This window comes from Sciurus carolinensis, chromosome 2, assembly GCF_902686445.1.
Source record: "Sciurus carolinensis chromosome 2, mSciCar1.2, whole genome shotgun sequence".
NCBI classification, from domain to species: domain Eukaryota; kingdom Metazoa; phylum Chordata; class Mammalia; order Rodentia; family Sciuridae; genus Sciurus; species Sciurus carolinensis.
The window spans coordinates 199,524,306-199,550,555 of record NC_062214.1 but is presented as its reverse complement, the minus strand read 5'-3'; the positions used below and the strand labels follow the sequence as shown (position 1 = coordinate 199,550,555).

At 60.5% G+C, this 26,250-nt stretch overlaps 1 protein-coding gene across 11 annotated transcripts; it reads right to left on the bottom strand.

The window, feature by feature from the left end:
• Nucleotides 1-1,580: 1,580 nt before the first annotated feature.
• On the bottom strand, nucleotides 1,581-25,676 carry LOC124976782 (transmembrane protein 121). 11 transcript variants are annotated; one of them, XM_047539723.1, is made up of 10 exons: nucleotides 25,325-25,676; nucleotides 25,156-25,234; nucleotides 24,882-25,070; nucleotides 24,497-24,699; nucleotides 24,074-24,271; nucleotides 22,680-22,778; nucleotides 19,961-20,047; nucleotides 19,281-19,460; nucleotides 17,994-18,131; nucleotides 1,581-3,317 (listed from the first exon to the last, which is right to left on the bottom strand). In XM_047539723.1, the coding sequence occupies exons 1-10, from the start codon at nucleotides 25,469-25,471 to the stop codon at nucleotides 2,184-2,186; spliced, it is 2,454 nt and encodes an 817-aa protein (XP_047395679.1). In that variant the 5' UTR covers nucleotides 25,472-25,676; the 3' UTR covers nucleotides 1,581-2,183. The 11 variants fall into 11 exon arrangements, with proteins under 11 accessions (XP_047395679.1, XP_047395680.1, XP_047395681.1 ...); XM_047539724.1 differs by having other exon boundaries at nucleotides 1,583-3,317; nucleotides 24,074-24,229; nucleotides 25,325-25,672; XM_047539725.1 differs by lacking the exon at nucleotides 24,882-25,070 and having other exon boundaries at nucleotides 1,585-3,317; nucleotides 25,325-25,669.
• Between the last annotated feature and the right edge of the window lie 574 nt (nucleotides 25,677-26,250).

The window sequence follows — 26,250 nt, the reverse complement described above, 5'->3', positions numbered from 1 at the left end:
CCCACGCCACAGGGCCTGCATGGCCCTGGGGTCTCTGCAGTGTGTCCGAGCCTCGGACCTCTGAGCCCCAGACTCTCTTCTGTGTCCCAGGAGGGAGTGAAGCCAGGAGTGACAAGACCCAGCACTGACAGAGGACCCTGGCCTGGCAGGCAGAGCTGACCCACAGCAAAGCTATCCACACTGCCTCCCCAGCCTCCTGGGTCAGCAAGTTCCTCAAAAGAGTCAAAACAGGAGGTCAAGGTTAGGGACATGGCTCAGTGACACAGCACCTGTCCTAGCATGCAAAAGGTCCTGGGTTCCATCTCCAGCACCTAAAAACAGAACAGATGTCAGGAGCCCAAGACTCTTGGGCCCATGCGGCCCTTCAGGCCATCCTGTCTGCCCCAGGACTCACCCTGAGAAGCCCAGAACCAGGGCAGGCTAAGGGCTGGTCTTCATCCAGGAGACAGACCAGAGGGGACAGGCACACACAGGCTCCACCCCCAGACACAGATTCCTCAGGCCCCACCTACCGTCCCCACCCGACATTGCTAAGAACATGCCAGGCCTGACCACAGGCCAGTGGGACTCCCACGGCCTCTCACTCTCCACACCTGCCTGTGGCCTCCAGGGTTGCTCCCAACTCCCAGCAGACCCTCCACTTCCCCTCCTGGCTGGCCACACTCAGGGTGAGCAGCCCAGTGCAGAGGCCTGCGGTTGCTCGCTGGATGCTCACAGGAGGGCCACTGAGGGTGTGGGTGGAGGTGAGGATGAGGCTGGTGGAAAGGGTAGAGGCGCTGGCCACACCGGACAGGGCAGGGCTAGAGTCAGGGAAGGAGCCCCCGGGCACCTGTCCCCTAGGCCACTGGAAGGCATGCAACTTACAAAACCCAGACTCTAGATGACAGGGAGCTGAGGTGGGTGTCAGCCTCCAGCTGGGGTGGAGCCCACCTGCCCGTGGGGCCCTGAACTGGCAGTCAGGGAGCTGGGGAGCCCTCTGTGAAGAGCCAGCTCCACGCCTTCCGGGCAGTGGTTACAGACCACACGCTGCTTCCGGGCAGCAGGGAGGGCGGCCCCTGCCTCGGGGGGAGCAAAGGCTGATGCAGTCAACAGGGCCTGCCGTGACACAGAGCTCCACAATGCAGAGTGCCACCCAGTGTCACCGGAGGACGGAGGACACATGTAGCCATGGCCCCTCGTGGGTAAGGGCTCCTCAAACCATCCCCTCAGCCTCAGAAGGCCCTCGGGTGTCCCAGAGACTCTCCTGGGCTAGTGGAGCACCACGTGGGGCCTGGGGGAGGTCAGGTAGAGAACACCTGAGAGAAGCTTCAGCCTCTGCTGCCTGTGGACCCCACAGGTGTCCAGAGCTGGAGTGAGGGGGGCCAGGCTGCACGCTCCGGGCTGGGGCTGCGACTTCAACTTGGAGAAAACTGGCACCTGATGCCATCTGACACAGGCAGTCCTGATCTGGAAGAGCCAGCCAGCAGAGAGGGACTTCCATGGGAGGGGGCCTGGAATGCAGGGGCACCTCTGGACCTGAGGGGGAGGCAGGCACAGGGGCCTCAACACCTGAGGCGGGGGTCAAGATGTGCCAGGAAGAACAGCTCGGTGTGGTACCTGTGTTGGAGCCAGCAATGAGATCAGCGGGCAGAAGGGTCTCTGGGGCGGGGTTGCATTGTTCCCCAACCCCCGCCTGCGCAGGAGCTCCCCACAAGGGCCCAGCAGGCCCACAGCCACCTGTGCATGCGCTGAGGCACTTCCCTGACACCCCTGCCCAGTTATTAGGAACGCATGAAACAGGCAGAGAGGTGAGGCTTTGGATACAAAACTGTAAACGCGAGTCTTTAAAATGACAGAGGCCTCCGTGGCCCTGAACTCCGAGCCAGAGACCCCCACCAAGGGACCAGATATCGTCACACACTGCCTTCCCTTCCCACGCGGGGGGCAGGCTCAGCAGACAGAGGTCAGGTCACCTCCACTGGGCTCAAGCCTTGAAAACTGTTCTGTGCGCTGGGGTGGGCTAGCGCAGTGGGGACCGAGGGTCCGTGGTCCAAGGGATTCCTGAGATGAAGAAGCGGCCGCGGCCCCTGAACCGCACCCACACTCATCGCACTAGCCCGAGGGCAGCCCGCCCCACCCCATCCCATGCAAACCAGGCCAGGTTGGCCCAGTGTCTCTGCGCTCCGGGGTCCTGCTGGGCCCTGTCACGTGTCCAGCGCCTCACGGGTAGGCGAGGGCCCATGGGGGCGCCCTGGAGGGCCATGCAGCGGCGGGGGCGGCGGAACAGAGTTGCGCTGCGGTGGAGGTGGCTGCAGCTCCAGCGCAAGCGCAGGTGGTGGGAAGTCGCGCACCTGGCGGCGGTACTCCAGGAAGGTGCAGGCCTTCGTGGCCAGCGCCACCACGTTCTTGCCGACGAAGATAGCAGAGACGCGGCTGTCACGAAAGAGCGCCATGTTGGCAGCGCGCGCCAGCACTGCCACCACGTTGACGGTGGCGAGGCTGAGCACCGGGTACAGCATCATCTTCTGCGGCGCTATGTGCTCGCCCTGCATGCTGACCTCGCTGAGCGCCACGCACGGCAGCACCAGCAGCAACATGTAGCAGTAGAAGAAGGTGAGGCCTTCGGCCCACAGCGGCAAACCGGTGCGCGGCGGCTCCCACAAGTTGGCCTGCATGTCCAGCAGGTCCAGTAGGTCGAGGGCCACCCAGAAGAGACGGCCGCGCAGGTCTTCGCGCTTGCGGAAGGTGCGCACATACTCCATACGATCAAGCGCCACAAGTAGCAAGAAGAGGCCTGGCACGCACACCGACAGCAGCAGCGTCAGCGCCTTGCGCGCCACGGGGTCGGCTGCGCCACGCCGCGCCGCCTTGTAGTTCTGGAAGATAAAGTAGAGTTTGATCTCCAGCACAAAGATGTACAGGAACCAGAGGATCATAGCGTAGCCGCGCTTGGCCGTGCGCACCTCGGCGCCTACCCACACGGCCACGTAGCGCAACACCAGCAGGAAGCACACGTCTCCCACCAGCACGATAATGCACACACCAATCTTGCGCGGGCCCTGGTTCTGCTCCACCAGGTACGCGTCCATGACGGCCATGCTGCCCATGATCACCAGCGTGGTCAGGCACACGTGGCGCCGGTCTGGGGGCGGCAGCACCATGGTCAGCCGCCGGGGCCCCGGCCCAGGAGCGCGCGGCCCCCACGGGAGGCGGGACGAGGCCCTGCGGCGGCCGGGAGCGCGGCGGGGCGCGGCCGTGCTCAGCCCGTGGGCATGGTGAGGCGGAGCTTGTCCAGCTGCCCGGAGGGCGCCGCCGCTCCCGGCCGGCGAGCTCGGAACCTGGGGAAGACCAGAGGAGACAGGTCAGCGCGCAGTCCCGGGCGGCGTCAGGTTCAGGCGGGCCGGGAGGGCGGGCGGCCTCCCGCAGCCCCTGCTGTTTCCTGCGCGGGGCGCTGTCCCAGTGCGGCGCGCCTGGGGGTCTCGGTCGCACGCACGCGCAGCTGCGCGCACACGGGACCCTGAGCCAATGAGCAGGACCTCCAGAGGGCGCTGCAGCCCCACCTGAGAGACTGGAGACCTCATTCCCGCCACCGCCAGGAAGGAAACCGAACGGAAGTGGTTTCTCCTCACCGCGCGCGTTCCCGGAGCCCCGGTGGTTTGTCACGGCTGGGCCCGCGCCGCCGCCCCTCCCGGTTCGGGCGGCCTGGACCTCAGGCTCGGCACGGCGGCCCGAGGCTTTTTCTGTGGGGTTAGGGGCGTCCTCTCCCTGCCGCGCCGCGCTAGGAAAGGAGGCGGTCCTGCTCCTCGGCCCTGTGAGCACAGGGAGTGCGGGAGGCCCAGTCTCCATCCCGAAGACAGGGCTTTGGGCGGGTTTCTGGCCCAGATTGAGAGTCACCCAAGTTCCGCCACATCCGTCCTACCAGCCTCTCAGTGCCCCTCTACCCGTTCTTTGCAGCCCCCACCATCTCGCCTCCCTAACTGGCAGACTAATTCCCTCTGGTCTGCCCTCCAGGGTAGTGCGGACCATTCTCTGCTCGGCTCCCACCATGGCTCCCCATTGCCCTGTAGATATGTTCTGTGGTCCTAACTGCAGCTCCAGCCCTATGCACTCCCCCACCCTCTCTACAAACACCCACACTGCTCTGCTCCTTTGCCGTGGTGGACCCCAGCTGCAGGCTGCCCTCAAAAAGCTGCCAGCAGTGGGGGCCCCTCTCATGCACCTGACACCGGTTGCCCCTCTATGCCGGATGGAGGCTCCAGGCACTTGGGCCTGCTCACACACCCCCAGCCCTCACCCACCCGAAAGTCACTCCCAGCCAGGCCCGGCCTCCTGTGCACAACACTCAGGACTGGGGGCTGCCTTTACTGCCCCGTCTAGACAAAGACATAAAATTTATTGTCACCGGTGCTGAGCTCAGCCTGTTCTGGTGTTACAGCCCCCACTGACTGGAGGAGGCCTTGAACTGCACATCTGCACCCCTACCCTCACCCCAGGTGCGGCCACACCCAGCACCCTCCTCCCAGGGATCCACACACCGGACTCCCACGCGCTCAGAGCGCCAGCACCTCGAGTAAAGGACGCCTTTGGGAGCCACTGGCCCGCACCCCCGCCACCAGATTCCTCACACTCCTGTTCCCCAGCTACACGCTCACCCCGTCTGCTCGCCCACCAGTAGGCACAGCTCATGGGAAGCCCACGCTGGACCCATTCCTGCCCACCTGGGCCTCCTCTGGGCGCAGCCAAACCGCCGCTGCGCCGCTAGACCTTTCTGCTCCAGTCGCTCCACCGCCTCTCGCTCATCATTCGTCAAAAGAGGGCGGAGGGCTTTGCACTGGCGATGGGACAGACGCCACCCACTAGAGAAGACCCCGCCTCGAAGCCAGAGCCTGGGCCTGTCCCTTTAGCCGCGCTCCTCAGGACCTGGCCGCGGTCCACCTGCCCTGGGTCTCCCGCGCCCGACCGAAGAGCCCACCCGCTCCGCCCGCAGCTCAGATCTCACGCACCGACTCCGGGCCTCCAGGCCCTACACTGCCCGCCCGGCCCGCGCGTCCCGCACGACCCGCTCCCCTCGGGCCAGCAGGCGGCGGCGGGGTGAGGAAGGGTCGCCGCCACTCTCCCACTGCGCTTTTGAGGGTCCGGCCGCTCCCAGCAGGTTGCTCTCTGCTTGTCCCTCCCCCACCGAAGGCTTCCCCGGCCCGGCCTGGTCGCCGTCAGCCTCCCGCCCGAGGCCTCACCCGCGTGGCCCCCCGCCCATCCCACGCCCTGCGGCCGGGGCAGGGGGGCCGCCCAGGCCCGGCGGGCAGCGGCGCCGGCCTGCCACCCCTCTCCGCGGACACGCTACCGGCCCGCCCGCCCGCTGGTCGCCGGCGCCTACCCCGCCGCCGGCCAGATGCTGGGAGCCGGGCGGGCCCCGCGGAGCCGCTGCGCCGGACCCGCGCGCCGAGCTGCGCTCCGCCCCTCCGCCGCCGGCGCCGCCCCCGGCCGGGACCCCGCCCCTCGGCCGGCTCCCGGGACCCGGCCTAGAGAGCGCTAGGGGTCCTGCGCTGCGCCGGTTGCTAGGCGACTGCTGTGCGCAGTCCGGGTGCGCTGGACAGGTGGCGCTGAGAGCGGCCGCTCCGGGGTCCACCCCAGGCCCGATGTCCGTCTGTCCCGCCTCACCCCACAGCGGAGAATCCCTTCAGTGCTCCTAATTCCGCTGCAGCCCTCCGGGCTCAGAGCCTGGTCACGGCTAACGTGACCCTGTTCGCCCACGACGGGCCACCCGCCGGACCCCGTCCCCGCGGAGCTGGCCAGGATGTGGGGGCGGGGCCGACCGCTGGGCCCTAGCGGCGGCCTGTGGACCGATGCAGTGGGGGACCTGGGGCCTGCTCCCAGCCGGGAGCTGGGGCCCTCTGCCCTGTGGGGAAAATCCAGCCCGGCCTCTTGCGGGCAGAGGGAGAGATGAGGAGCAGCTGCATCCTTTTCCAGCCCGTCGGGGGCAAGTTGGGGCTCTGGGTCCTCACCGGGGCCCATGCGGGCCAGAGGAGGATGGGGAGGGCACGTACTCCCCGCTGCCCTCGTTCCCAGAGCGGCTCCGCTTACCTCTGACAGACACTGAGTGTCAAAGAAATGAAAAGACGTTAGAACCCCACTGCTGGGAGGGGGCCGAGGCTGACCCCTCCCAGGCCTGCTCACACTGGGGCACTGCACCAGAGACAGTATCCCTGCTGGTGCCAATTCCAAGTGGGCAGCTGGGTCTGCACAGGCCACAATCTGTAGCACTCCCCAGACCCTGGGTACACGTAAACATCTGGGCAGGGGAAGCACGGATAACAAGCCACAGTGGGACATCTGAGGGACCAGGGGACCATGCTGAGATGCTCACTGGAACAGCTGGGCAGGGACGCCAGCCCCACCCCCACCCTCCTGCAGCCCACTTGCCTTCACTGGAGGCTGCTGTCTCTCACCCAGGTAGAGGCTCCACATCCAAGAGTGGAGTGCACTCTCCCTTATGGATTTCTCCAGAGCCCCCTGGCCTCAGCAACAAGGGGGCTGGGGGCAAGACCACTCCAGTGCCAGCGTGGTGAGAGGAGAAGAGGCCCCACTGGACAGTGGGCAACACCAGCAAAGCGCCCTCGCAGACCCACCCTATCAGGCAAGCAGAGAGAACAGGTGCCAGCCTTCAGCATCAGTGCCCATATGACAGTCCTGGGTGTGCACTCTGCTCTCCCCACCTCCCCCAAGACCATGCTTCCAGTGCTCTGCCTAGCCCCCTCCAGCACCCCAACCCTGTGGCAGATAGCCTTACACATCAAAAGGGACTCGGCAGCTGTGATCAGGTAGTGCAATGAGACTGTGTCCTGTATCCTCTGGGTGGCCCCTTGTCATCACTTGGAAAAGTGAGGTGGGGGTCAGGTCAGAGAGGGATTTGAAGATGCTACTCTGGCAGCTCTGGAGAGGAGGAAGGGGCCACAAGCCAAGGGACATGCACCTCTGGAAGCTGGAAAGGACAGGACAGGGGTTCTCTCTTAGGGTCTCCGGAAGCAAGCAGCCTTGATTTTAGCCCTGCGGCTCTATCCTACACACTGTAGGGCAGTGAATTGTGTTGCTTTAAGCCACTAAGTTTATAGCGATTTGTCAGAGCAACAGTAAGAAACCAGCACAGCTGCTGCCGTAAAGCGACTCTTCCCACACGGACAGAACCTGCCAGTGTTTGCACAGCAGGTCTAAGCAGGGCACAGTGGCACATCTGTAGTCCTAGCACCGGGAGGTTGAGGCCAGGTTGTAAAACCCAGGAGTTCCAAGGCCGGTGTGGGCAACAGAGCAAGACCCTAACTCAAAACAACATGTATCCCATTTGTTTACAATAAAAAAAAATAAAAAAATAAAGTGGGAAAAAAAAAAAAGACCCTAACTCAAAAAGGAAAAGGAAAAGGAAAAGAGTGGACAGGAAGAGGAACACCCCAGGTAAAGATGAAGGAGAAGAAAATACATGGGGCAAATGCGCTGGGATATCTAAGTGCACGTGCACTGTATGCAGTAATCACAGAAATGCTGACCACAATGGAACCCACCATTCTGCATAAATACGCACCAGTAGAAACACTAAAAACTAATAAAATACTTAGAAATCATTAGAAAACATGAAATTAAAACACAAGAACAGCACAGGGGCTGGGGAGATAGCTCAGCTGGTAGAGGGCTTGCCTTGTAAGCACAAGGCCCTGGGTTCCATCCCCAGCACCCAAAAAAAAAAAAAAAGAAGAGCACATGAAGCAAGGGGAAGGGAGAGGGTCCTGACTGCCCTGGACCAGCAGGGATGCCCAGCAGCCCCAGGACAAGCACTGCAGGAAAGCAACACAGCTCACAGCCTCAGAGGGGAACCGTGAGACAAGAGGAGCAAAAGACAGTAGTAACCAAAGGAAGGCAAGGCCAGAAGGCAAAACACAGCAGCTTAACAATCAGAGGAGAGAGCAGATTTAAATACCAACCTGTCACCAGACATGGAGGTGCACGCCTGTAATCTCAGTTATTCGGGAGGCTGAGGCAGGAGGATCACAAGTTCAAGGTCAGTCTTGGCAACTTAGCAAGACCCTGTCAAACAGAAATTTTATGAAGGGCCGGGGATGTAGCTTGGTGGTAGAGTGCTTGCCTAGCATGCACAAAGCTCTGAGATCAATCCACAGCACCACAAAAAGAAAAAGGAAAAGGAAAAAAAGAATATCAGTAATTACACTAAATGTAAATGAGCTAACTGTTCCCATTGAACATCCAAGGTGATCTGTGTGATCAAAAACAAAATAGGCTGTAAGAGCCCCACCTAAATCCTGAGGATGTGACAGGAAAGACGCATCATACAAAGGAGCACCAAGCATGGTGTGCAGAGCTGTGGCACTCAGTGTGGCCACGTGTGCCCAGACAAGACTGTTCCTAGAGATGTGTGGCCATTGGATGTCCCCAGTACAATGACTGCATGGAGGCAATGACCTGCAGTCACCCTGGTGTGACCACTGCACATGCATGTGTGTGCGGCTGGCACACCGCACCACACGCGCACACTACCATCAGTGCTGATTCTCTAAGAGAGGACACCGGACATATGGGCGGTGCAGAGGGTCACTGAGTGATCTGCTCACACTTCCTGGGCTCCCACTGGGGTGTGGGTCTTCCCCTTGGAAGCAGTCCAGGACAGGACAGAAAGTGTGAGGCATGTGAGCTCTCTGAAGGCCAGCAGTCCCAGGAAAGGCGGGCAGGCCTGAATCTGAGGCCCCACCAAGTGGTGTCTTTCTGAGTCTTGCTCCTACACCCCCAAACTGGCAGTCAGGAAGCCAGACGCGTGTTTCTGACTTAGGATATGTTCAGTGTAAGATGCATTTATGGGGACATAATCTCACTGAAAGCAGAGGAACAGCGGTATTAAAAAATCTTCAAAATCAGCAGAAGACAATGCAGCTCAAAAATGTGCAGGGGCTGGGGCTGTAGCTCAGTAGTGGTGTGCTTTCTTCCTGCACCAGGCCCTGGGCTCCACTCAGCACCGCACACCAGAGGAGCAAAAGACTTGGACGGGCCGGTGGCCAGAGGGGACACATGATGGCGGTGCTCAGTCACAGGCTGCAGAGGCCCAGCATACTCCTTCCCATCCCCAAGAGAGAGCAAGGGGCTCCACAGAGAGGCTTTGGACTTTTTATTACCCATTCTGTCCGGGGCGGCAGCAGGCAGCATGCAGTGGTGGGCAGTGTGCTGGCAGGCAGGGAGGGGAGGGCGTTCTTCAGACGGGGCTGGGCGCCCTCCTCCACCTCACAACCAGGGCGCTCTGCAGAGCCCGCAGCACTGGTGATGAGTCGGTGGCCAGCTCCCCACACGTCCTCCCATCCAGCTTCTTCAGAATGCTCTCAGGCAGGGCACGCTCTCCAGGCACTGGCCGTGTCTAACCCAGTGGGACGGGGTTCGTGAGGAGTGTGGCTTCGTGGACACCGTACTCAGAGGAGGTGCCTCTGCACACCTGCAGAGGGCAGGAGCTCCAGCCCAGGTCTGGAACATTCCGTTCCCCACGGCCCACGTGCTCCAGGCTGCCTCCTCCTGGTCATGTTGTCGGGTGCTGGCAGCTTTCAGAAGGGGCCCTCTGGGGTCCTCTGGTCACTGGGGACGGTCTGCAGGGGATACTGGGGCCCAGCCCCTCCTCTACCTCTCTCTCAAACCCTGGACCTGAGGCCAGCAGTGCCACAGGCTGCCCCATGATGTTCCCCGCACCACAGGCCAACCTGAGCAGGGGGCCAACCTGCCATGGACTGAACCCAAAACCAGGAGCCAAAATCTCCCTCTCCTCCCTGCAGACTGACGACCTCGGGAAGCTGTTCCAGGAACACCACGGTGACCAGCATGAGATGACCACGGGATGACCACCCGAGGCCATGGCAGCATGAGGGTTCACGGAAAGACGTGGATCACAAGTAGATGAGAGCCCAAGCGACCCCGCAGGGGAGGTGGGAAGCATGGGTGGGAGAACAAGCTACAGCACTTCTTTTTAGATATTTTTTAGATGTTGATGAACCTTTATTTTATTCACTTATTTATATGCGGTGCTGAGACTTGAACCCAGTGCCTCACACATGCGAGGCAAGCGCTCTTTCACTAAGCCACAGCCCCAGCCCTACAGCACTTATTTTGTTAGGAAAAGGTGGAAATAGTAATACATTTTCAAATAACCATGAAAATGGTTTTGAAATTCAGAGCAATGACACAATAAAAATAAAATGTAACAGTGTTTATATTGACAGAAGAAAATTCTATCTTTCCAATGAAAAGTGAGAAATAAAAAAGAAAGAAAGGAAAATAAAGAACAAGATATAATAGCAGAGAGAAGTTCTAATATAAGGATAATTACAGTATGTGTAAATTAACTAAGACAAAATTTTTAGTTCAAGTTTTCAAAAGTCAACAACATGCTATAGAAGAAACATGATTTTTTAAAAAAGACTCATTAAGGTTGAAAAAGAAAGAACAGACTAGCTTATAACAAGGAAATGTGAATTAAAGACAGCGCCAAGAAACAACAGTGCATCCAGCACCTAACAATCAGCCTCCAAGCACACTGGACCACATGCGCAGACGCACCAGCAAGAGCAGACACGTGAACAATTGTTTAGATTCTTCACACAAAATACAAAAATTTGCATTTTAGAATGGAGAGTTTGCTCTTGAGTATGCATTAAGGAAACTAGATAATAATGATAATAAATAACAGCTCCCAGGTGGGATGATTCTACTGAACTTCAAGGAGCAGTTAATTCCTACCCTAGCAAATTACTCCAAAAACAGACTGCAGAGGCCACAGTGAGGCCCATGTAATCTTGATTCCGAAATCCAATAAGAAATACAATTAAGGGCTGGGGATATAGCTCAGTTGGTAGAGTGCTTGTCTCGCAAGCACAAGGCCCTGGGTTCAATCCCCAGCACCGCAAAAAAAAAAAAGAAAGAAAGAAATACAATTAAAACAAGGAGAAAGAAAATCATAGGCCTATTTCAGTTTAAACATTGATAGAAGCATCTTAAATAAAATTGTAGCTAATTTCATTTAAAGGAGACATGAGATGATTGATTCAGTGAAGACAAAGCTTTCAATGTTCACAATTATTTTTGAATTTTTAAAAACTATCTTATTAGTTGTTGATGAACTTTTTATTTTATTTACTTATTTTTATGTAGTGCTGAGGATCGAACCCAGTGCCTCGCACATGCTAGGCCAGCGCTCCACCACTGAGCCCCAGCCCAGCCCCGACCACAATCATTTTCACAAACTCAGGAAATTAAGAGAGGAAGGAAATGTCCTACTTGGATAAGTCGTGTACGGAGAGCCTGGCACACACTGCTCCCTCTTGGCAAGGAAGGTGCTGCCCTGCAGGACAGGGGCCACTCTCGCTGAGGCTGGTTGTTATGACCAGCAAGACCACCAGGGACGCCCGTGTCACAGCCCCTTTCCACAGCAGCAGTGACATGCATGCACCCTCCCCACGTGACCCCAGGGTCCACGTCCCCAGCCAGCCCTGGGGAGGACACCTGTGGCATAGGCTGTGGGGCACTAAGGCAGGGAAGGCCCCCGGGGCAGAGGGCCAGAAGTGGAGGTGACCAACAGCAAAGGAGAGGCGCCTGCTGCCCCGTGTATGCAAAGAACTGAACTCCATAGAGCTCCCCTGGGAGGGACGCAGCTGGACTGAGGACCTGAAGGTTAGCGGAAAAGGGACAGACGGGAGCCGGGCGGCTCAGTGGCCGAGGGCTCACCCAGCACACCCGGGCCCCAGGCCCCAGCCCCAGTGCCACACGTGCAAGAATTCAGATGGCACACAGGGCATGAGCCCAGAGGGCACGAGTGCGCAAAAGGCCCGCGCAGGACCGCCACGCTCCCAGAGGAAGACCTCTGGGAAACCACGCCAAGCGGGACGCAGAGCAGGATGGGGGGAGGTGATCCCGATGCACAGAACACTGGGGGAGGCCGACCGCGGGTTTTCAAGGAGTTACTAAAAATCAAGTTTCAAACAGAGCAATCCACCACCATCCCCCAAAAAAGTCAAAAGATCCGACCAGGCATCGACAGAAGAGGAAACCAAAAAATCGAGCAAGTGCTGAAGACGCCCAGATTCACCAGTCAGAGAAGCACAAGCTGACACCAAAAAAGCTGGAGGGCGGCAGCAGGGACCCGGCACCGGCACCAGCACCAGCACCACCAGGCCTGGCTCTGCGGGCCTGTCCAGCACTGCTCCTGCCCCAGCAGGGCCCTCCGTGGTGGCAGAGACCTGGAGACAGCTCCTCTCTGGGAAGCAGCCACGCTGGCACCCTGTGGGGCGTGGCACCTCAGGACAGGACGCAGCGGGGAGAGAAACTGCCGAGGTGCAAAGGTGGAGCTAGCTAGAGCTCTCAGGTTCTCAGGTGCTGCAGGGCCTCTGAGGTGCTGAGGTGTACACAGCCGGCCAGGTACCTGCAAACGACCCAGGAGCGTGGAGACCAACACAGGCGCACCTTCCTCTGAGGGAATCTCTGCCAGGCTGGTTTAAGCCTCCTTAGATAAAAGCCACACCAGGCAAGAATGAATGGGAATCAGGACACATGGGTGGTGGTGTCCAACTCCATTAGGGTTACAAAGGTGTGCAGAGCCTAAGAGACCTGGACAGCCTCTCCACAAACAGTTTGAGCTACTTCAGAATTAAATCAGGCTGTTCTCTCCAATTTAAGTGCCTTTCTCATATCCAAACTGCTACTAAGCTGCCAGGACATATACACTTAGGCTGTTTGACCCTAATAAATAAACAGAACTGTTGTATCTCTTTGAGGAAAGGACACAGTGAAAAAATCTCCAAGACACTAAGCATCTGAGAAGGACGGGAGCCGAATCAGAGTAAAGTCAGCTGCTGTGACAGGTGGACCCAGCAGCGGGCAGGGGTTACTGACCCGCACCACTGCATTCCCTGAGGTGGGGCATGCTGGCCTGCACCCAGCTCACAGTCCAGGGTCTCTGGGGCTTCACCTGTGCGGTCCCCCTCGCCTGCCCACATGGCCCCGTGTGTGATGCCGATGCAGGGGTAAAGTGGCTCAGTAGAAAGCTCAGCCCTCAGAGGGGAGGCCAGGCCACGTGGAGGTCCGAGTGAGAGGAGATGCTGGCTTGCATGCTCTGTTCCATAAGAGCTCTCAGTGGAGGGCTATGCGCTGGCCGCTTGCTGACCCGCTCTCCTTGGGGTGAGCAGGAGGGTGCCGCCTGAAAGGGGGCTGCCCACACTTTCCCCAGCCAGGCTGTGGTCCCAGCAGCATGATTCTATCAAGGAACTGTGTGTTAGGTTGGAAACTGGGCGACTATATGAGGGAGAGCAGAGCAACCGAGGCAGAGAACAGCACACCACACGGCGACGAATCAACGGGCAGGAAAACTCCACTGACCCTCACCTCCACCTGTCACTCAGCAGGACCCCTGCCCATACCAGCCTATAAAGACCCCGGGCAGCCAGAGCCATGTGCGATTTTCTCTGGCTCCCTACCCTGACCTGTACCCCGCGGGACTGGGAATTTCGCCCGAGAGCCAAATTCCAATAAAGCTGCTTTCGGCCGCTTTCTGCTGATCTTATTTGGCCACTAGCCGTGCCCCCGAGCTTACACTGTGGACATCAGTGCAGGCAGCGGGCCTCCGTGTGTGGAAATACTCAGGAGGACGTTCAGGGGTGGCCAAGGTCCTCAGATTCACTAGGGGACATCTGTAGGCTTCCTGCAGTTTGGGGCCTGGAAGCAGCAGGGCCTTCCAAACCTGCTGCTCCTCCCTTCTGCTGTCCAACGGCCACAGCTCACTCCGGCTCACTTATTTGGGGTGATATAAAGCAAGGTACATCCTCCTGCCTGGACATCAGGGCCTTTTCCCCTGCCCCTCCTCAGCTCAGGCTTGGCAGTGTAGAACCCACCTTCCCAGTCATTAGGCACTGCCCATGACAGCCTGGTGCCCAGGAAGCTGGTCCTGGTCACACAGCCACCACTTCAAGGCCCCTGTTCTGCAAGTTGAGACCACGATGGCTACCATAACACTATATTGAGTGTGTCTTTTTTTTATTTTCTGGGTTTTGTTTTTGTTTTCTATCTTTGATGCTTGGACATCACACTATATTGAGTGTGTCTTTTTTTTTATTTTCTGGGTTTTGTTTTTGTTTTCTATCTTTGATGCTTGGACATCTGGGGCCTCACTGACCCTGGAGGGCCTGTCCCTTCGTGACAGTACAGGACAAGCCTGCAAGCACAACTTTCATATGCAAACCACCTCCTACAGCTCAGAACCCAGCTCCTCTGTCCACCCTAGGGACCAGCCATGGACACCTAGGGGCAGCTCCACACCCTAGAGTGTGCAGACTGCTGCCAGGCAGGTCCTAAGACTGCTCACCAACCCGTTCCCTCCTGCAGAAACCTTGCAGACGTCTCGCCCACGTGTCCCCTTGCCCCAGCCTCCCAACGGGCCCTGGTGCTTCTGGGTGCTGCCCTGTGCAGCAAGGCCGTCCTGGGGTCTGAGCAAAATGCGCCCTCCTTCATGACAACCACCGTATCTGCATGTCCTGCCAACCCCAGCCAAAACATCCAAAGTTTCAGAAGCGCCCAGCACCCTGCAGGCTGCACCCACTTCTCTGTGCCTCTCCAGCAGACCACGAGAAGAGAGAGCCACCGGCCGCTCCTCTCCCGAGCCCACCTGGCTCCAGGCTGCTGGCAGCCAGTCCTCACCTTCCTGTCCTTCAAGACTCCCTCCCCCAGCCCCGTGCTGCCTACCCCTTGGTCCCTCTGCACGCCTCTTCCTAGCTCCAAGTTCGTCTTCCAGCTGCAAATGAGAGCACCAGGGTTCAGGTCTCCAGCTTGGGCCTAGCCCACCCCTCCCAGTGTGGTCCTACCATGGCGCCACGTTTGGAGCCGTCTGGTCTTCTGCATGACGCAGTAGGTGTCCAGCAAGCAGCAGCAACACACGTTACCATGGAGCAATACAACCCATGTCCAGGGAGCCACCGGCAGCAGAGGCCGCACCTGTGCCCATGTCCCACCCGACGCTGTGGTGAGGTAACTGGGTCAATGCAAGCCCCTTCCCTGTACAGGGTGGGGTGTGGGGACTGGAGCCACAGGCTGAAGCAGGCCAGGCCAGCGCCTGACTGCTGATCTCCTGAGGCCTCTGCACTGCTCTGCTGGGGTGCACACCCCAGGCCTCCCACAGCTACCGGCCTCTCCACTCCTGTGCAGCTCCCAGGGGACACTGCTGGGCCTGCACCCTGAGCACAGCTGTCTAGGGCGCGCCACACCTGCCCCTCAAGCTCCTGCCACTCCCTCGCCAGCCCAGGATCACCTCCGCATGCCCCAGGCAGGGGCACCTGTCTGCTGTGAGTGGAGGTGGATGCTGCCACGCCCCTGCCCCTCCCAGGTCCTGCTCTGGGGTGCCCGCCCCGCCAAGCACATTCACCTCTTCACCCTCCTTAGTCCCATGTATTGTCCTGACACTGAGCATCAACTATAAATGCAGCGACTTATCCCATTCCGGCATTTACTTTCTTTGCGGCATCTTTTTTTTTTTTTTTCCTTTTCTTTTTTTTGAGGCACTGGGGATGGAACTCAGGGCCTCAAACATGCTAGGCAAGAGCCCCACCACCGAGTCACACCCCAGTTGTCTTCTAATAAACAGAAGTTTCTAGGTTTTTATTTCTCAGAGTACTAGGGACTGAACCCAGGGGAAGTCTACCACTGAACTATACCTCCAGTCTGTATTTTGTATTTTGAGGCAGTCTCTTAAGTTGCCTGGGCTGTCCTCAAACTTGCAATCCTCCTGCCCAGCCTCCAGAGTCGACGGGATTACGGGTGCACCACTGTACCTGGGAGTTTTGTTGGATGGAGTTGAAATGACCAAGCTTTCCTACGTAGTCAGGTGCCAGGAAGCTGCCCTGCTGTCCTCTTGCTACGTTCTGTGAGGACATATTTGCCTCTTCACAGGAACCTGAGGTTCAGACTGCACGTCCTCAGACGGGACTTATCATGCAGCATGCTAGACCAAGTGTGCCCACAGGTCCTGGCTGTCCCCTGGGTCTTGACCCTGGGTAGGACAGGAACGGTAGCTAGAGGGACGTGGGGGGCGGGGATGGGGCAGCAAGGTCACACCAGTTCCTCAGAGAGGACAGGAGTGTCTGACAGCCGTCAGTGCTGCTCTGAGATGTCGGGCCCCAGGCCGGAACCCGAGCTGCCTAGCTCAGCCCTGTGAACCTGGAAGGGCCCCCCCAGGTCTCCTGAGCTCCCCTGAGTAGTTGGGCCCACCCACCCTCGATTTTGATCCTGACTGTGTGGAAGCTCCAACTACAGAGGCAAGTCGTACGCTGGGCTGTTTCTAGCCTCCGTGTATAAGAGCTGGCCCCTGACACCAGCTCTCCCGTGAGTGCTCGCCAGGCTTGCACAGACCTGGGCCCCCTTCCTGCAGGCGCCAGGGCCTCAGGCACCAGGCTCACGCACACAGGCACACCACAAGAGGCAGGCCCGCAGGTGTTCTCACGGGACCCCTCGGACCTGCACAGCGAAGGAGAGGCACTGCGCGGCACCACACCCGCCTCTGGGCTCCAAAACCCAAGCTGTGGGGGCCAGTGGCAGTCCTGGGTCAGGGCAGCGGCCAGAGGCAGGGAGCTGAAGTAGCCTTGCTAAGCATGTGGCGGTCCAGGGCACAGCGGGAGACAGCGGCGGGCTGCAGGTGATTCCAGGAGGCTGGGCCCCAAGTGCCCTGGGCCAGCAGAAGCCAGACGGACTGGCAAGAGGAGCTGGGAGAGGTGCCTCAGGTGGGGAAGGGGTGCAGGCCAGGGAGCAAGGGCAGAGACCTGGGGCCATACCAGGGGCACCAGTGACTCTTCAGAGCCATGTCCATGAGGGTCAGGCACAACCTGCTGCACCCCACCAGTCCAGCTGGTGCTCCTGACGACAGGGTGCAGGATGGTTGGCTGAGGAGCGAGCACGGTGTCCAGCCCGAGGCAGAGCTGGAACCTCAGTGTAGGCTGTTGCTCCAGCTCACTCCAGGCAGGCAGAAGGCCCAGGGCTGAAGTGGTCTTGGGCCTGGGCTGACAGGAGGCTGCACACAGCCAACCGTCCCTACCACATGCCCTGTGTCAGGTCGTGGTATGGACCCTAGGGTGAGGAGGCAGGGCCAGCGGCCACAGGGCCCACCTGTGCCTTTGGCTAAGGGGATGCTGGGATGGGAGAGGGTCGCTCTACCAGGCTGCGGGCACGTCCCACATACAAGCAGCCCTTTGTCAGAGCTGAGTTCCGTGAGCAGCCTCAGGAACAAGGCCCCTCTGTCCACACTGTGGCCTCCCCCTCACTCCCAGGCCACCGCCCCCAGGAAAGCAGAGCCCCCAGGGCTCCCATCCGGCCCGCCCCCCACAGCAGTTCCAGCACAGGAGGGAGGCTGTGCCCCCAGCGTAGAACTGGACATGCAATGGGGACCAGCGGAAGGTGGTCCCCAGGCTCACCCTGTGTGCCGGCTCTGTCTCTCCCAGCCCTGGTCAGCTCTGTGCCAGCTCGTTAGCCCACCACCACCCAGGGGCTGCCTTACCCGACCCAAGGCTCCCCCTCCTGCCACCCTCAGACAGAACCTGGAAGGGCAGTGGAAGAGGGCCAGTGGCCTGATCCCACGGGAAGGCCTCTGCCTTTTATTTCTGGGTCCCCTTTGCCCCAGTACCACAGGCCTGGGTCCTGGTCAGCAGTATGTGGCCTGTGGTCGTGTGGGCACTGTGGCCACCAGCCCTAGAAGATGCTCCTGAGACCTGGCCAGGCTAGGCCAGGCAGGTTCCCAGTCGGGGAGGGCATGTCCATAGCCTTCAGCGCCCGGGTGGCAGGATCCAGATCAGACCAGGCAGGGCTGCTGCCAGCCTGGCCAGCTCCTGCTGGCACTGTCCCTGCAGCTGGCGCAGTGCTGCCTGCAGGCGGGCCTCCTGGTCCCTCAGCAGCCCGGTCAGCTCAGCTGCCCGCAGGCCCTGGGCCCTCGCACTGCTCCCCTCCCTTCTCACCAGCCGGTGGCCCTGGGGTGGGGCAGGGCCCCCGCCTTGCTCCCAGGACCTCCGCAGGGCTGCCAGTTCCTGTTCCACAGCCTCCTGAGAGGCCCTCCGCACAGCGCTCCACTGTGGCCCCCGGCCCGGGCCTCCAACCTGCAAGGAACAGAGGCGGCAGCTCACAAACCCAGGGACTCTGCCCCGCAGGCCCCTCCGCACTCCCTGGGCCCAGTTATCTATCCTCCTGCCACAGAGGGCAGGTGTACCCTGGGGCCATGCAAGAGGCCCACAGGCCTGGGCTCTGCTTCAGCCCAAGGGAGCACGTGAGCCCTGCACCCAAGACAGCTGGGCCCCGGGGCGCGCAGAGCCCAGGGCAGCAAGGTGCCGGCCCAACCTGCCCCCTGCCTCAGCTGCAGGGCCAAAACGGCTTGCTGGCAGGAGTAGGGTGGCCTGGCAGCTCACGGCAGACCTCTCTCCTCAGGGCCTTCAGAGCTCAGAGCAAAGACCCCGATGGACCCTTCTCTGGGCTCAGCACAGCACTTCCGCCCCCTGCTGCTCGCGGAGGCGAGACCGCGGCTGGGCCGACCAGGAATACGGGACCCAGGGCTGCCTGCCCTTGCCAACTCTAACCAGGGTCCTGTGGGCAGCAAAGCCGGGGAAGGGGCCACATCCATGGGGGCTTCAAGCCTCCAGCTCCCTCCAGATGACCCCAGGGAGCCACCTGAGCCTCTTGGGCAGCACAGTTCTCAAGGACTCCACGAGGCCCTGGGCGGCAGCAGGGGGCAGACCCATGCCCAGAGCGGTCAGGATGAGGGGCTGCTGCCCAGCAGGGCGCAGAGACAGGCCAGAGGACAGCACCGCTCTTCACGGGGGCTCAGGGAGTTTCAGGGAACCTGCCCAGTGTCTGACCCACGAGTTGGCTCAAGGCAACGCCTGGGAGCCATGTGTCCTCTAGCAGGCCAGACAGGACCCAGGCAATGACCACCAGTGTGCACAGGAGGGGTGGGGCAAACTACGCAATGTGGGCTTGCCCCCTCTCCACTGAGTCCTGTGGAAAGTGAAAAGAAGCACAGGGGGCACAGTCTGGGGGCACAGGAGCGGTCTTGAGGGACAGGGGCCCTTCAGTGCATCCACCCAACCTGTTGGAATTTGGTACCTGAGTGCGCCTTCTACCAAACTTAATCCAATTAAATCAGGTAATTCAGTTAGTAGCTTGTCAGGTGCACCACCACCCTAGGGTCCACACTCCTCAGGGAGGCAGCACGGGGCCAGGAGGGGTTCAGAGGTCAAGGCTGCTACACTTGCCTGGGCCTCCCAGGCCACTCGCCGCGTTGTGGCTGCCTCCTGCAGCTCCTCGTGCAGGGCCTGCATCTCCTGCACTACTCGCTCCAACTCGCCAAGCCCTGGCTCCGGGATCCTGGGCAGAACCGGGGGCTGTGAGGCTGCAGCAGGGCCCTCTGGAGGGCAGATGCCCGGCACCGTGTCCTGCAGGGAGACAGTGGGCATGTGCCAAGCATGGGCTTCCAGTAGGGGAGACAGAGGCCCCAGGAGGCAGTGGTGGCCCTCCCAGGTTCCACAACAGTCTGGACACCCCAGCAAGTGCAGTGTCCAAGCAGCCACAAAAGGCCACACTCCCAGCAGCTCAGGAACCTGAGGCAGGAGGATCACCAGTTTAAACCAGCCTCAGCAAATTACCAAGGCCCTGCTCAAAATAAAAAATACAGAGGGCTGGGATGGGTCCAACCCCAGTACCAAAAGAAAAGAAAAAAAAAAGATAATGCTAGCAGGCGCTGGAGGTGATGGCCAGAAATGTTGGGCCTCCCGGGAAGAAAAAGGTCATGGGTACAGCCCCAGACCTGGGGGGCCAGGTCTCGGGGTGTGGGTTCCCTTAGAGCCTCTTCCTCCTGTCTGGGAGATGAGAGCCCCTCACCCACCCAAACCCACCACCTGGGCCAGGAGGAGAAGGGAGGGGCGGCCCCGCTCACCATCCACTGCCAGAACACCAGCTCCCAGCGCCGCCATTCCAGAGCCGCCGTGAGTCGGGCGTTCTCCCAGCCCAGTGCGCGCAGCAGCTGCAGAGCAAGCCACAGCTGGGCAGGGTACTCGGGCACTCGGCCCGGGGCTCAGCAGGCAGCAGGGCCTGGTCCCCGGCCCCACGCCGCTCCCTCTGGTTCCTGCCTCCCTTCTGCAGGGCAGGGCAGCCCTTTGCCCCAGGGCACACCCATGGCATGGACGGTGACAAGGCTTACTGGAGACGTCAGACCAGCAAGGGGAGGGCAGGGCATGGCTCCCAGGTCCCCGTTACGATCTGGTGTCCCCAAAAGCTCACATGTGAGACAACACAGGAGGGTTCAGAGAAGGGACTGCACTGGGAGTCTGGACCCCGCCAGTGCGTTCACCCTCTGATGGGGTTCACTGAGTGGTAACTGAGGTGGTGGGTGTGGCTGGAGGAGGTGGGGGGTGGCCTTGGGGTAGATTTTGTATCTGGTGAGTGGAGATCTCTCTGCTTCCTGATCACCGTGTCAGCTGCCTCCCTCTGCCACACTCCACCACGATGTTCGGCCTCACCTTGAGCCCCGAGGAGTGGAGCCTGCTGTCTATGGATGGAGACCTCTGAGACCGTGAGCCCTTCAAATAAGCCTTTCTTCCTCTATAATCCTACTAGTCGGGTCCTTTGGTCACAGCAGTGAGAAAAGCTGACTACAACAGCACCCCACCCGACCTCAAAGGGCAAAGACCCCATCCACACTGGGACATCTGAACACACTGGCAGTTCATACAGCTTCCAAGGAGTCCCTGGGATAGGGCACAGCACTGCCCCTTCCTCTTCTCTGGGGCTGCACTCTCCAGTTCTGCTGTGTCCTGAAACAGTTACCTCTCTGCCACCCCCAGCAGGACCAAGAGCACAGGGGGACAAACGGAAGGTTGCAAGCTTCACCAGTGACAGCCAGTAGTATGCCAGCTGCTCACACGAGCCATGGGTCCAAAAGATTCTAGGACCCATCCCAACAGTGCAGGCCCTCCGGCCAGGTCCAGGATTTGGCCAGCTCCCTCCAGAAACTTGGAAGGAGGCCAACTGGGCCCCGTTTCACCTAAACACTGCTGTTTGAAGTTCTGCAGCATCAACATATATCATAAGGGGGCACCTCACCCTCCAGGTCCCCCCACACACAGAGGGGTTCCAGGCAGAACCAGATGGAACCTGGGCAGCCTGTCCTGCTCTAAGCCAGAGACCAGGGGCTGGAAGCCTGGGCCTTGATGAGTCACCTCTGAACGGGGAACAGAGCCAAGGGCAAGTGGGGACACCCAAATGCTGCCTCAGCACCTCCACGGCCAAGCACGGGCTCTACCGAGACTGCCCCAGGCCTCGTCCAGGGAGCCAGGCCCAGCTGGCACCAAGGGCCAAGCAGGTCTCACCAGGTGGGCACACTCAGTCACAATGGGTGCATACAAATTACCTGAAGCATAAAGCTCCAAAGTCGGCAGGAGGATCACAAGTTCAAAAACAGCCTCAGTAAAAGTGAGGTTCTAAGCAACTCAGTGAGACGCTGTCTCTAAATAAAATACAAATTGGGGCTGGGGATGTGGTTCAGAGGTCGAGTGCCCCTGAGTTCAGTCCCCAGTACCAAAAAAAAAAAAAAAAAAGCCCCAAAGCTGGAATCTGCGGGCCAGATTCACCACGGGCAAAGGCCCAGCACAGCAGAGGATGGAGCCCAGGAGCCATCTGCTCTGAGCCCTGGGTCCCCGTCTCACCTGCCCAGGTTGCAGGCAGGCCTCTAGGATGGAGAGGGAAGAGGCAGAGGAGGGGATAGGCCTGGAAGGAGGAGATAGCCAGTCTGAGCTCCAGCCCTCTGCCCAGCAGTACACCCCTCAGGTGAGTCCAGAGCTCAGCCTGAAGGTGAAGCCAGCCTTTGGCCTGTCCTGTGAACCCAGGGGCAAAGGTAGCCAAGAAGAAAAAAGGAGTGGCAACAGGTGGACAAGCCCCTGGAAAGAGGGGACAGGTTAGCATGGGTGAGGGCAGAGGGAGGAACAGTGGGAGGAACTGGATGGTGTCAGGACCAGCCCTGACGCTTCTCCTTAGAACTCAAGCAGGCTCCACAGAGGACACTGCCTGAGGTCACATGGCCACCCAGGTTCAGAGTCCAGCTTTCCCCAGGTCTGTGCTCCCCAGGGCTGAGACCCCAAGGGAGTACATCACCTGAGGCAGCACTGCCTTGCAAACACTGACTGGCCCCTGGTCAGGAAGCAGGACTGAGGCCACCATGTGTCCAGGGCAGACCCTTCCCAGCAGACCCCTGCTCTGAAAGCAGAAGTCCCCTCAGCCAATCCTATGTGCAGTCCCTCCCCCCCAGGAGTTCCCTCAGTACCAGGTGACACCTGTGTAGGCTCCAGGCTCAACTCAGACCTGAGGCCAGCCATCCTTAATTCCAGTGGTCTTCTCCCTCAACTAGCCCAGCCTGGACCCACACACTTCTGGGACCCTCCTCACACCTGGTCAGGAGAGGTGCACACCCAGCACCCCAAGGGGATTCTGGAAAAAATGGACAGTTCATGGAACAGAGTCCTGAAGACACCCCTGTCAACTACACCAGCAATGACAGTGAGCTTGGCAATAACTCAGAGAAGCCCGGCACCAGACCCAGGTCATCCCCGAGAGCCCCCACCCCACCTCGGGCAACACCTGCCCTGGCAGACAGCCCTCACCTGCTGGCCACCCTCCGGGTCCCTGAGCATCTCTGTTTCAGTGACAGACAGATGGCCAAGGTCCTGGTCACTGTGGCAGCCACGGGTGTATAAGTGGATCTGAAACAGAAGGCAGATGGAGGCTAGTGGGGTAGCACTTTCTCCAAGCACTAGGCCTCCATTAGAGCAGCACGGTCACCCTGCAGAGCCACGAGACCGCCACACCTGGCCTGAGGCTGGTCAGGGCAGGGTCAGGCTCAGGACAGCCACCACCACTGAGGCACTCCCTGCAGAGGGAAGGACACCAGGCAGTCTTACTCAGGGCCTTACTGAGGGGTGCCCCTGCCCTGCTCTCAAGTGCTGGACTCTGGAAGGCACAAACCTGCCCCCCAGGAAAGCAAAGTCTGCACAAAGGCTAACAGGCAAGCACGTCCTGACCAGGTAGAGCCGCTGAACCCAAGGCCAGGTGACAGGGAGCAAGTGGTCCCACAACAGGGGTCTCAGCACCAAGGAGCCCGTGGCTACCACCCAGCCACCTATCAGCCCTCACTGCACACTGGACATGCTGCTGGGCACTAGAGCCCTTGCAGGTAATCCCACTGCCCACATCAGTGACATCCAGAACATGGTGGGAAGATGGCTGGAAGTGCCCAGAAGGAGCAGTCTCTCCATGGCAGAATCTAAAGGCCAACAGTGATTTCTGGCAACAATAAAGCCAATCCTCTGGGCTCTCTGATATCCAGCGGAACTCTCTTCTAGCAGGACTGAGAATCCTGACCATGGATTCCAGCCCCAGCACTGCCCACTTCCATCCTATTCTGGTCCCCTACCTGGATCACAGGCCCAACCCCCACCAGCCCCAGCCAGGACAGGGGAGGCCCACAGTCAGCCAGTGCTCAGCCCCTGCAGGCCTGGCAGGATGGCCCATAGGGAAAGGTAGCCTGGACCTAGGGTGCTGGGTCTCTGGTCCCTGGTGGAGAGCTGCACGCCACGCTGGCACCTCTGTCCCTGGTGCAGAGCTGTGTGCCACGCTGGCACCTCTGTCCCTGGTGCAGAGCTGCGTGCCACGCTGGCACCTCTGTCCCTGGTGCAGAGCTGCGTGCCACGCTGGCACCTCTGTCCCTGGTGCAGAGCTGCGTGCCACGCTGGCACCTCTGTCCCTGGTGCAGAGCTGCGTGCCACGCTGGCACCTCTGTCCCTGGTGCAGAGCTGCGTGCCACGCTGGCACCTCTGTCCCTGGTGCAGAGCTGCGTGCCACGCTGGCACCTCTGTCCCTGGTGCAGAGCTGCGTGCCACGCTGGCACCTCTGTCCCTGGTGCAGAGCTGCGTGCCACGCTGGCACCTCTGTCCCTGGTGCAGAGCTGCGTGCCACGCTGGCACCTCTGTCCCTGGTGCAGAGCTGCGTGCCATGTTACCTTGCCCAGGAGGGTGCACTGCTCCTGCTGACTGGAGATAAGGTGCCGCCACCGGAACCACAGCTTTCCCATCAGCCACTGCACATAGCGGAGGTCCGTAGGGACTTGTGCTCCCATGTGTGATGTAGGTGGGCCACAGCTGGCCAGGGCCTCACCCTGGAGAGGGAGTAAGGGGCAGCCCCTAGTCCACTCTCCACCCTGCCTGAGGGAGGGGCGAGGACAGTAGGAGCAGTGGGGGTGTGGCCACAGACTTACCTGCCTGCACATACTCAGCTAGCCAGCCAGGAAGGCCCAGCAAGGGCTGTCCTGAAGTCTGACATGGGATGGCCCAGGGCTGCCCTTAATCTGGCCACAGGTCTTGGGACATGAGATACCCTGGGATCTGGGCAAGGCTGGGCCAAATCGCCCTTATTCCACACCCACCTCGAACTCAGGCACCTGGTCGCCCAGCTGCACTCGAGCCTGGACCAGCAGCCGCTCGATCAGAGGCTCTCGGGCCAGGAGCCAGGACAGAGCCAGCAGCAGCTCCCGGCTGCCCTGGGAGCCATCCTCTGGAAGCTGAGCCAGCACAGGCCTCGGGTAGCCCTGGGAGCGCAGCACTGCCTTCACCAAGCGGGCTTGGGCCTCTGGAGTAAGAGACCAACAGCTCAGGGAGAGGCTACCTAACGAGGATGACCTCCGCACCCTTCAGGACCCCCAAAAGAGGGGACAGGAACGAGCCTGGGGGTGGGTGTCCCTAACCAAGATGAGGGTACCATACTCTAAGCTGGAAGGAAGGGGTTCGGTGGAGGTTGGACCAGGGTCTAACCAGAACCAGGGCTTCGGTGGGGTGGGAGAGGATGGAGCCTCCAGGGGTGGAGTTGAGCAGGGCCAGTGCCTCCCTGGGTGCGCGGTCCCAGAACCTCTGCAAGCGGGGCCTTGGAGCTGGACAAGACTCTGGGGCGGAGTCTTACGAAGGTGGGCGGAGTCAGCGCCACCGTGTGGGCGGGGTCCGCGGCTGTAGGGCAGGGCCAGGCCAGAGTCACTAGGGTGGGCGGGGTCAGGGCCTCCGGGGCGGGGCATGTCGGGAGAGTGGGACTTACCCGGGGCGGGCAAGGTCGAGGGACCATATGCTGGGAGCGGCGCGAGTACGTGGAAAAGGAGCCGCCAGAGCGCGGGGGCCTGCGGCAAACAAAAAGCGCGCGGTCAGCCGGGCCAGGCTGACCCTGCATCCGGCAACTCCTGGCCCGGTGCCCGCGCCTCCAGTCTCACCGCCTCCGGACGGTCGAACTTGGCGCGGCGGAAGATCTCGGGGCTGGGCCCAGCGGGCAGCGATCTACTGAGCGCGGCAATCACCTCGGGCAGGGTCCAGGCCCCGGCCCCGGTCTCCGGGTCCACCCGGCGCCGCCGCCTCCCCATGCAGCCCGCCCCAGACCGCCTTGGATCGCCCGCCGCGGCAGGCCTGGGACGGCGCCCAATCACCGCGCCGGCCGGGCCCCGCCTCTGCGCCCTGACCCAATAAGCGCTGGCCCTGCGGAGGCACTTCCGGGCTCCGGGGTGGAGCCTCCGGTGTCTGCAGATCAGCGCAGTCTGAGCTCTCCCGCCCAACCTTCGCCCTACACCCGACTCCCCCGGAATTAACCAATCAACGCCCGGCGCCACTGGCTACCTAGCAACCCGGCGTCACAAGAGCGGAATGGAAAATGTGCATGCGCCCCCTGGAGCCGCGGAGGACTGCACGGCCAGGCCCATCCAGCCGCGGCCCGCGCCCCTCCGCGAAGCCTCCCCAGCTCGACCGCCAGGGGGCGCCGGAGCCTCGTAAGCCGCAGCCCGGACGGACAACTGGGCAGACAACCGGGGGGCAGCTCAACCTGGCAAACTGGATGGGGACTCCGCGGGCAACCTCGCCCGATGGCTCCCGGGCAAAGGAGGCTAGAGAAGGGAAGACCGTTAACTCTTTTATCCGCAGACTCCGGCCCCTCTGCCTGTTCCTAGCCCCCGCTCCCGGCCCTCAGCTCCCTTGCCCAAACACAGGCCTCTATGTCCCCACCTTCATGCTTCCTTCCTGCCACTTTAGGAAGCAGTGTGGCCATTTCCTTCAGAGTTAAGCCTAAGTTTCCCACACGACCCAGTATCAGTCCTGGTAGGCTGTGAACCATCTTTGCGAGGACACGCAGGAGGTCACAGCAGCCGAATCA